An 11,241-nucleotide genomic window follows, 5' to 3' on the forward strand; every position below is an offset into this window, starting at 1 on the left:
CTTTTTCCCAAAGTCAGAGTTACTGAGTTTATGTAGGACTCAAAGCATCCCTAGAAATCGATGAAGGGAAGACAAAATATATGTCTGAAAACCTGTTTGGGAAGAAGCTAAGAGAATACTGATTTTCCCACTGTTCATGACCCTTCTTTTTTATGGTCTGTTTTTGATTGGGTCATATGATAAGCAGAGAGGGAAGAGATTGCTGCCCTTTGTTTTCATACTCCAGGCAAATACTAATTATTTTAGAAGCACACCCTCTGCTTACTTCTCTGTTCTTCTCTACTATAATCACTTCACCTGCAGTAACCCACATATGTGCTCTAGATATTGAAATATATGCACTGAATCTGCATGAGTTTAGTTTATGCTGAGGTGTGCCTGTGCTGTACTGTATTAAAAGCCAGAAAGTCAGAACTAACATGAAGTAATATCCAGTAATAACTATTCCTTGTTTTTCAACAGGGGTGACAGGACCTTCAGGTGTACCTGGACCACCTGGTAGTCCAGGGTTTGATGGTAAACCTGGGCAAAAAGGAGAAGTTGGTCCTTATGGTCCCCCAGGTAAGCCCATGAGTTCTTCAAAGACTTGATTCTTTCATAGAAAAATAACGTAGGAGATTAGGTGTGAAGGTATCTAATTTCACTTCTTTAGTTACATAGGCAGAGTACTGCTGTCTGTGGAGATAAAAGGAGACTCTCTGTATTGTAGGGCCCAGAGGATTCCCTGGTCCACCTGGCCCCGAAGGTTTGCCTGGAGCTATGGGCCCACCAGGTGCACCATCTGTTGCTCATGGCTTCCTTGTTACCAGACACAGTCAAACTACTGAAGAACCATCGTGTCCATTTGGAACAAGGCTGATTTACCATGGCTACTCCTTGCTTTACGTACAAGGCAATGAAAGAGCACATGGCCAAGACCTGGGTAAGTAGAGACCAAATTAGAATTCAATTAGAATTATTACAAACCAAATGTTTCTTTCATTTGTAGAACTGTATTGAACAAACCTGGGTAATTATTCTTGGCTAACTGGTGCTTTATTATGCCTTCTAGGTTGGTACAAATAATGGTTTGGTGTATAGTGGAAATAGTGTCAGTTTATTTAAGAAAGTCTTTATCAAAGCCTTTGACATGGTCATCCATAGTATCTTTGTAGTCAAATTAGTGAGGTATGGGCTGGCTAAGTAGGTGATAAGGTGAGTGGAAAATTGGTGGGTCCATCTGGCTCAGAGGGATGTGATCAGATGTACAAAGTCTGAGTGGTGGTTGTTGATTAGGGATGTCCCTCAGGAATTAGTACTGGGCCAATACTGTTTAATGAAGTTATTAATGACTAGTGTGATGGGATAGAGTGCACTCTTAGCAAGTTTGTGGGTAATGCCAGACTGGGAGGAATGGTTGATTCCCTAGTGGACACAGCTGCCATTCAGAGGGACCTAGCCAACCTGGAGAAGAGCGCTGAGAAGAACCTCAAGAAGTTCAGTAAAGGCAAATGCAAAGAGATACACCTAGAATGAAATAACCTCATGCAACAGAACAGACTGGGGACTGGCTGCTATTTCCAGTAGCAGCAGTACAGGCTGCTAGAAAGCTGCTTTGCAGAAAAGGACCTGGGAGTCCTGGTGAGCAACACTGAACATGAGTTAGCAGTATGCCCTTGCAACAACTACCCCATTCCCCACTGCCTAACCTACTGGGCTCTGTTGGCAAAAGTGCAACCAGCAGATGGAGGGAAGTGATTCTTCCCTTCTGTTTGGCAATTGTGAGACCGCATCTGGTATATTGTGCCCAGACTTGGGCCTCCCAGAACGAGGAGGACGTTGATATACCACAGTGAATGCAACAGCTAGCTACTAAGATGGCTAGTGGGGTCTGGACAGTCTGATGGAACTGGGCTTGCTCACCCTTACCAGAAATTTAGGGGGAGGCCTTTATTGCTGTCTACAGCTGTCTGCAGGGAGGGTAGAGAAGATGGAGCCAAACTCTTCTCAGAGGGGCTCAGTGACAGAAGCAGCAATGGACACAAGTATGAGATATATTCCAGTGAAACATAAAGAAAAGCTTTTTTACCATGCTGATGCTCAAACACTGGAACAGGACCCCAGAGAGCTGAATCTCTTTCTTTGGAGATACTCAAAACTCAGCTGGCTATGGACCCAAGCAACCTGATCTAACTGGCAAGGGGTTAGGATAGATGAACTCTAGAGGTCTTTTCCAACCTAAGTTATTCCATAATTCTACAGGCAAGACTGGGCTACTCCTTGCCTTCCCCTGTTCCTTCCTTATGGAGCTAAGAGAAGTCACTTCCTCTGAGAGAACTGGGCCCTCCAGAGCAAGTGTTGTCTGCTTTTTAGCTGCTCCTGGAAATATCTGTTTGGCAGTTGGCAATGGTTTAACAAAATTGATTAACAAGTAACCTTTCACTTAATATTTCAGGCACAGCAGGAAGCTGTCTTCGTAAATTTAGTACCATGCCTTTCTTATTCTGCAATATCAACAACGTATGTAACTTTGCATCAAGGAATGACTATTCCTACTGGCTGTCCACTCCTGAACCCATGCCAATGAGTATGGCTCCTATCACTGGTGATAATATCAGACCATTCATCAGCAGGTACGGTTTCAGTTCTGCTGTGTTTGTAAAATGAAGAAGCCTGTGAAAAGTGTGTATGGTACTTATTTTTTTGGAAAAGGCTTTTAATCTGTACATTTTTATTTCCTGCCTTTAAATTTGAAGTTTGAGTTCCTTTGATGAAATGTTTCAAAGTGTGCATGTTTTCAGTTTAGACTTTCATCAAAAATAAATCCATTTGGGGGGAAACCCAAACAAATAGAGTAGTCTATTTTGAGTCTAATTGAAATGAAAAGATTTACTTTGAAATGATGTTTTGCAAAAACTATGATGTACTTTGAAGGAGAAAAAGTTTTGAATTTATTCACAATCCTTGTCCAAAACAGTTCTTCTCTTTTTGACTCGCCATAGCTAGAAGCTGTTTAGGTTTTTGAAACTTGAGGAACTTTTTTAGGTTTTAAGCTCAGTTTCCTTTTGTTTGAAAATGGTAGCATTATTTATCATATAGTAGACTGCCAGGCTTCTTCCATTGTTTTGGACATACTGCTTGAATACAGCCATTATTGTCTGAATTAAAGGAAATAGTTGCAAAATCAATCGCCTGTTTTTTAATAATTCCGGATTCTCAGCTAGCATGAAGTGTGGCACTTAAATCAGACATAATTGTTCTGCACCAATGCAACATGTTGAACTTTTGGTCCATTTTAAATTTTAAGGCCACTAGCAAAAACTGTCCTGGCGTAATATTCCCAGTGCTGAAGACAGAGGTGCGAGCAGGAGTGTGGTGAACTGTACCACTGTTGTTAGATAAGAGTCTGACAAGGGAATCTCCAACTTGTAACTTAAATGATAAATAGGTATTACTATGAGTCCTATCATTGCTTCTAATCCCTATCAGCTCTTGCTGATCCTTCTTCCTGCCATATAAAGTGAATGGGAGTGGAGATTGCTGTTACTGTTTTTTTGGATCTGTGTATACCATCCAAGAGAAAGGACAATTCAAAACATCAGTGGGTTGTAGTCTTGACACCTTGGTATGTTCAAAAAACTATTTGGCTCTACTGCAAAACATTTGATATTTATTTTGCATAATAGAATCCTTGTGTCTGCAGTTGTACTCTGTACTCTGTTTTTGGTTTAGTGCCATAGAAATTGGTATGCCTTGAAAATGAGTGGGCAGATTGAGGGCAAGATTCTCAAGAGAGATATAGTTTTTGTTGGTCTTACTTTTTTGGTTGTTCATTGGATGTGGATGGAAGGGGCTTGACTTTCAGAAAAATTCAAATGACCAACTTCTGAAATTCATGTTCTTTTTATGCCATCCCTGATCAAGCACCCAAAATAACCTTTAACAATCACTTTTGAAACACTTGCTCAAGGAGGTACCCACCAACATTTTGTCTTATATATACAGAGTAGGTTTTGCACCATAAAAATGTATATGTGTGTGTATTTATATGTATATGTGTGCATGTGTGTGTATATGGGTTTTTCTGCTTTTAGCCACAGCAGAGAGCGAGATAATTGTAATACAAATTTTTTAAACCAGCAAGGAATCTGAGAAGACTATTCTTTCAATTTATTTTATTAGTTGGGGCTTTTAAACCAACAGTTTTCCCTGTCCAAAAGTTGAAAAGGTGTAGAAGTGTCACTTGCTGCCTGGGGTCATGGGACTTCTTTTCATGTAAGGCCTTCCACTGAAATACCAGAAATCTCTTGAAGCAAAGCAGAGCTCCAAGAAAAGAGGCAGCTTTACATTCTTCTTTTAACTTACTCTTTCATTGATGTGTTTCTTAAAATAACTGTCTTGCTTCTGCACTAAAGATGAAGGCAGTAGGTATGAAAGCAGCCTTCACAAGTCAGAAATAGAAGGCTTTCATTCTGAATTCCTTTGCTTCTGTGCATTTTCCAGAATCCAACTTAATCCATTTTGCACTTGATTCTTTTCACCGCTCTGATAATAGGAATCAGACTGTTTAGTTCTAAGTGTCTGTTTTGAATCATTTTCATCACTGCTAACTGCAGTAGCCAATTTAGGAGTTGTACAAGAAAAAATGGATTATGTCTACCAAATTCCTTATTACCAGCTCCCATATTAAAATTTCCAGCCCAACTCACATCTTTTATGATTCTCCTGTGAAGGCACGATTGGTCATTGGATTATTCAGTAACCTAGAAGTTCTGAGACACAATTAATTTATCTAAAGTAAAAGAACTGGTGCTGCATAGCTTTCTGAAGAGTTGCTTTCAAGTTCATTGTTCAAGTTACTTTGCTAGAAATCTCTTACTGGAGATAAAGACCACAAATGTAAATAAGAGCCACTTTCAAGGAAAATGCATGGGGAAGAATCTGCATTAGATTACATTAGCAATGATTACCTTTGTAAGACATTTTACAGAGAGATGGCTTTCTCTCTGGAAGTCACTCAGGGCTATGTTTAGGATGATGAATTGCTGTTACTTGTCTCTGATCACAGTAGACCACTTTTAAGTGATACTTGCTGAGTTACAATGTTTGGCTATTTGCCTCTCATATTCATGACATTGAGCACTTTTAGAAACTACAGTACAAATGGGACTAGAAAAAAAGAAATACGTTTAAATATTCAGATAAGAGGTCTCTTGTTCTTTGCTCATAGGAAAGCTAATAGGAATAAGACTTAATAGTTAAGCTGTCCCTAAGTAAATGAGACAAAAAAAAAGATTGTTTTTCTAAAAGAAACATTTTGATTTTCCTTTGTTTTTGAAGGTGACAACGTTTTCTAATTCAAGATTCCTTAAAGAAAGTAACTTCTGAAAAAAGAAGAAGTATTAATCCTCAAGTGCATGTAGCTCATTCATGTCTTGGTCTTTCTAGATGCTCTGTGTGTGAAGCTCCTGCTATGGTAATAGCCGTTCACAGTCAAACAATTCAAATACCACCATGTCCTGAAGGCTGGAGTTCACTTTGGATTGGTTACTCCTTTGTCATGGTAAGTGCACTGGGGCATACTCTGAGCTGAGAAAAGCATTTGTTTCACACGTTTGATCTACACTCCTGCTCTGGGAAAGTTAATATCTGACTATGTCACTTCAGGTCTTAGGAGGGCATTAGACCTCTACCCTTTCTGGTGACTTTAAAAAGATTCTGGCTAATTACTAAATGAGAATAATGCAATAGCAATTAGTTGTTCACTTTTGGTTCACAGCTTGCTCTCTTGTTTGCAGCTCCAGCACAGGATCCAAGTGCTGAATAAATTAGGAAATTAGCATAGTTTTCCATTGTCCTTCTACATCTATGTTTCAGTAGCTTCCTAGAGTGGTAGCGTATCAGTGCCTGTCCTCTTCCCACTTTTTGATAAATAAGCCTTCAGTTTTGAAATGGCATTTTTGACCTGTTATCCAGTTTCTTCAGCTGTATCTATACTAGTAAAATAAATAGGACCAAGGAGTGGCCTGGAATAGCCACTCTGTGGTCCACCATAGTGGTTAGTTGTTAGCATGCTTCCTGTCATGCTCCCAGCCTATATCAACAGCCATTCTCCCAGGCAAGGTCAGGGCATGGTCTGAGAAACAGTGTGGATCCAGAGCTGCTAGCACTCAGCAGTGGGAGAGAGGCCACTGTGATGTGGGGCAAGCATTGGGTTAAGCTTTTTGGATATAAACCATACCAGTCTGTATGCCTTCTGCGCCGGAGAGCTGGCCCTGGCCTGTTGCTAGCATAGAAATAGCTTGGGTCCTACTGTCAGTCCTGAAGGATTTCTATGCATACAGGTGCCCTGAAGTTGATATTGCTGGTGTGTTATCCTGCCATTAAGCGAGAGAACCCAGTGCCACCTCTGGAGCCCTTCAGCTCCACCTTCTTGTTCCTCCTTGAGCTGAGGGACAAAACAGCAGACAGACACAACAGAGGACAAGGAGAGGCATGTGAAGAAATATTTGTGCGAGAGAGTTAATAGGTGTTGTAGCAGAAGAGGTAAAGAGTCCTTCTCTGACTGATGCTTTTGCATTTTTCTAGCACACCAGTGCTGGTGCGGAGGGCTCTGGCCAGGCCCTGGCATCTCCTGGTTCCTGCCTAGAGGAGTTTCGCAGCGCTCCCTTCATTGAATGCCATGGCCGGGGCACCTGCAATTATTATGCAAATGCGTACAGCTTCTGGCTTGCCACTATAGAGAGGAATGAGATGTTCAAGTAAGTTCATGATTTATTTATCAGTATTTGAGACTCAGTCAAGCCTTGTCACTAAATAAGAGAAGTATTGTTTGAATATAATACATGGTTCAAGTATTGGCTGTGCCCCAGCCTGGTTAGTATATGCAGTTAATGATTTTCATAACAAAAAGAAAAAAAATTATAATAGCTTTTTGGGGAATTAATGAATGTCTCTTCCATTAGTGTTTACAATGTGTCATTTGTACCTGGTATTTTGCTTTTCAGAATAACCTAACAATGTTTGCATTTCCACTATGTTTGATTGTATTCACTGAATCGTAACTGGGATAGGCTGACATACTGATCAAAATTAAGTTAGAATATAACATTCCCCCTAGTGGATGTTAACACATAATAGAACCACTTGAAATTAGTGCAGGTGTTGAACTAAGTGAGCTGAACAATTATTTACCTTTCCCTAATGTTGGAGGAAGTATGTCTGAATAAAATGCAGCTGAAGGCAGAGGCCTTAGGCATTTCTTCAGTCACATTGAAGTTCTAATTTCAGTAATTAAGTGGCAGTAGGCTTTGTTCTGGTCTCCTGCACATAAGTATTTTTCAACACCGTCTAATTTTTTCCATATGAATGTTATTAATATGTAGCATATAGACCAGTTCCCAGGTCTGCATGGCTTACCTGATTAGCAGACATTCCTCTGGAGTGCAGGCAAGCATCCTCTTCCACTGCAGTCCGGGCTGCTGCTCCTGGTACCCTTCATCTAGTACCCTTCATCTCTTCATGTCTTCTAGATATGTGAATGTTCCTTAGCCTGTCTCGGTCAAAATAAAACAAGTTGTTTAGCCATTTTTGACTGTCTATGAGATAGTTGTCAACTGAGTAGGTAGAAAAATTGAACACTGGGACTAATTATCACTGGGGCTGTGATAATCTCATCAACCAGAAAAGCTACTACTGAAAGAGCCCATTTGTCAACACTGGGGTAAGCACTGGCTCCCTAGGAAAGAGGAAAGCTGGTCAGAGGAAAATTTAGAGGAGTCAGCACTACAGTTGTTTGTATTCATTCAGTCCTACCCAGAGACCTGTTAACTTCATACCCATTTCTGTCTTCAAACTGTATCTCAAATTAATAAAATAATCCCAGATCAGGGGACACGTCCTACTGTCATAATTCACAAATACTCTTCAGTTTCCTATACACTCATAATCCTTTTTAAAGAAAAATGTTAAATGTAAGCACGCATTTGTCTGAAAATGCTTTATTTCCAGTTGCTAGGAGTAACTCCTTATGAGAGGTTAGAGACTAAAGACTTTGGTTTGCCTTTCTATACGCCATCACATAATTGCCTTTGCTGGCTTGTCATTTTTCTGTAAAGTCACAAGAGTTAGCAGAAACTCATGAACAGTCAAACGTCTTCAGTTTCTTCGCCTGATTGTTTTTTACTACCCAAATTCCAGCATGTTTTCAAACTGCTGATTAAGCAGGTAGTGTTTTCTGGTTAAGAAAACGTTCAGCCTCGTGACAGAACTGAATTCTGAAGTAACTGGAAGTGGACGGTGTTTAAAACTAATCTTGTGATAGTTTGTGACCAAACTTGAAAGTGAATATACGTCGGAGAACTTAGGGACACCTTGATTCAGCACAGCTTAAAGAGGCACTTGGCTGCATGCAAAGTTTGTGTTGTCAATTATAAACCTGAAAACTGACTGTTTGTATCAGCAATTGTTAATGGGTCTTTTCCTTTATTTATTTTTAATAGGAAACCGACTCCCTCAACTTTGAAAGCAGGGGATCTGCGCTCAAATGTTAGCCGTTGTCAAGTCTGTATGAGAAAAACATAATGACTTTTGAATTTCAACTAATTTCACACAATATGGTGCTATTCGTTTAACAGCAATGAAGCCTAGACATATATCATATGTACCTCATTGTTGTCCAATATGAAAACAGTAAAGTGCCTTTTAGGAACTTGCATAACTAACACACACTGCTTTACTGGCCCTGTCCTTGCTGAAGAAGAAAAGAGACAACAAAGATAAGCTTCAAATGTTGACATGCCAAATGGCACTTTTGATCAAAATATATCTATTTTTTATATAAATGCAATGCACTGATAGAATAAAAAGTCAGCATTTATCCAGAAAAAATGCAAAGGTGCTAGGAGGTGTGCAGTTCTGCCTTATACTGTTTGACCACCCTTTCTCATTCTTGTATTATATATTTAGATTCATTTTTCTTCCCCAGATAAGTTTGTTGTTACCGTTACCTAGGTGTCTCAAAATCCCAGACTCTTGGGTATGTACTTATTGTTCCTGTACAAAGCAATACTAATGTAAAAAAGAGTTTTGGGATTACAGACTGTGGTTAAGCAACATGTAACCATCTTTTCACAACATAGAGTGCCATCCTGCAAACCTTTGCTTCTGTTTGTAGTCTTTAGTGCTGTTGGTTTTAATGGGACTACATCTGGAAGAGATTGCCAAATTGGTTTCCCAAATAGGCAAGTAAGTGCGTCTGCTATGTTGGTACTATGCAGCTTCTTTATGCAGTAGAACAAACTTTCCTGTGGAATAAAGAATGATCCAGCATGATCAAGAAAAAAAATATATATAAATATTTTAGTAATTTATATAGATGTCAACCATTAGGCAAATCAAGCTCTGAGTTTATCATTTCAAAAAGAAGCTTACAAAAGTTTTCTTCTTTTCAGTGTCATGAATTAGATGTTAAATGCCAAAATATGATGTGAAATGTTCATTTTACATAGGCCATTTTAATGCTGAAGTTGCAGAGACTGAACCCAGGTTAATAGCTATTTGTGTTTATTATAGTAAATCCTGCTTTGAGCTTATAGTCTTTATTCTGTATTTAATATTTTTCAGGGTTTTAAACACTACTCATACACTGAATGACTTGATTTTCAAAAGTGTAAGGCCTTAATTTTGTTAATATTGTGCCAAAAAAATTCTTCAAAGTGGCCTCAGAAATATTTCTAAAGAATTTCTATGCAATGATACCATTGTTTCAGCACATCTGTGTCCAAAAGTGTTTTATAGACTATTACAATGCAAATACCAAAAGATTTTTGCAAATGCCAAGGCCTTTGTGTAATTTCTTACATGTGTATTTCTTAAGAATTCAAGTTCGTAATAAAACTATTTGTGTAAAAAAAACAGAAGAAAAGAAAAAGTTGTTACTAATTTGTTACTAGCATTCATTTACAGCAATGAATTAATTTTTAATAAGCCACCAATAAAAGCACAAGCTTGATGCAATCCTAGATTATTTTTGTTTTGCACATCTTTCAGATGTACAAAGCATCTTCAAAAGGGGAAAACAGGACACTGTATTGACACCTCTATTGTTGCCTTGTAAGGACTGGTACTGACAGACAAAACGGGGGTTATGCATCTATTACTGAAATATGTTTGATATGAACAGGTTACAAAAATCTGCTAACTTCATCTTAGCTCATGGGAAGCAATCAAGTTATACACATTTTTCACTCTTCCCTTGAATTTTTCACACACATATCAGAAGTGAATTAAACAGGATAAAAATTAAAATATCTCATATAATTTTGCTTGTAAGTGGGCAAGGTGAATCTTGGCTCTGGTCGTCTGAAGAGGAAAGGGGCTGTGATATCTTTTTCCTTGGCAAAAGCACATAATTTGTTAATGTTTCATGTTGTTTTCCCAAATTTGTGAAGGGGCTGCTGCTGCTGCTGCTGTTCTGAACTCACTTTCACTTAAAATCCTTGAGGACATTGGCTGGCCAAATGACTGAGGGCCCCTGGATGGAAACTGGCTGTTTCCTTTAGTGCTGATTCTTAACTCTCATGGAAGTTTTGACAGATGATCATTTTATTTATAAATGACCAGTCCTCACATAAGTCCCTTACTGGCCTATAAAATGCAAGAGTCTGCTTATGTCTAATCAGCCTCTTGCAGGGTTTTCCAAAGTGCCACTTGTTATTCAGAAGAAGAGGAGAAGACTATAGGGTGATTCCTTGTGGCATCTAGGAAGAACTAAGCAGACATTCAGCCTTCTCTAACTCAGAGGATCCAAGCTGCTGTTCGGACTTTTTAATTGCACTCTACAGCTTATGTCCTGGTCAGCTAGGGATTTAATTTGCTTGGTTCGAACTATCTCAGAACTGCCAGACAGTTGAATTTATAAAGTCCTGCATGTATGTTTAAATCAAATCCGTGCATAAGAATACAATTCCTTTTGCTAGTGAAGGGACTACTCACTGCAGCTGGATGTGTACTAACCTGTGTTTTCTCAACTAGGAGCGTTTTGGAAACAAAGTCCTTTGAAAATTTTCAAAAACTGTTTGAACTATAGTTTGATGTCTTACTTACCTGGTAGTAGTTATTTATTCCGTAACCTCCAGCTCATAAAATGGCCTAAACTATTGTCATGCTAAAGATGCTATTTCTACTTCAGTCAGTGAGTAGACTTTTTGGTGGTTATCGAATACCAATCAGATCTACTGAAAACGTTGTGAACGTTAGATT

At 39.0% G+C, this 11,241-nt stretch overlaps 1 protein-coding gene across 1 annotated transcript in view; it reads left to right on the top strand.

Moving 5' to 3' along the window:
- COL4A1 (collagen type IV alpha 1 chain) overlaps positions 1–9,815 on the top strand; it is a 130,287-nt gene extending 120,472 nt beyond the window's left edge. Inside the window, exons 47-52 of the mRNA XM_075525917.1 lie at positions 463–561; positions 710–922; positions 2,435–2,612; positions 5,428–5,542; positions 6,568–6,740; positions 8,481–9,815. Of these exons, the coding sequence (XP_075382032.1) occupies positions 463–561; positions 710–922; positions 2,435–2,612; positions 5,428–5,542; positions 6,568–6,740; positions 8,481–8,562 (860 nt within the window). The 3' untranslated portion in view covers positions 8,563–9,815. The remainder of the gene's footprint in view (positions 1–462; positions 562–709; positions 923–2,434; positions 2,613–5,427; positions 5,543–6,567; positions 6,741–8,480) is intronic.
- Positions 9,816–11,241: the final 1,426 nt, after the last annotated feature.

The sequence above is a fragment of the Mycteria americana genome, chromosome 1 (assembly GCF_035582795.1).
Source record: "Mycteria americana isolate JAX WOST 10 ecotype Jacksonville Zoo and Gardens chromosome 1, USCA_MyAme_1.0, whole genome shotgun sequence".
Taxonomy (NCBI): domain Eukaryota; kingdom Metazoa; phylum Chordata; class Aves; order Ciconiiformes; family Ciconiidae; genus Mycteria; species Mycteria americana.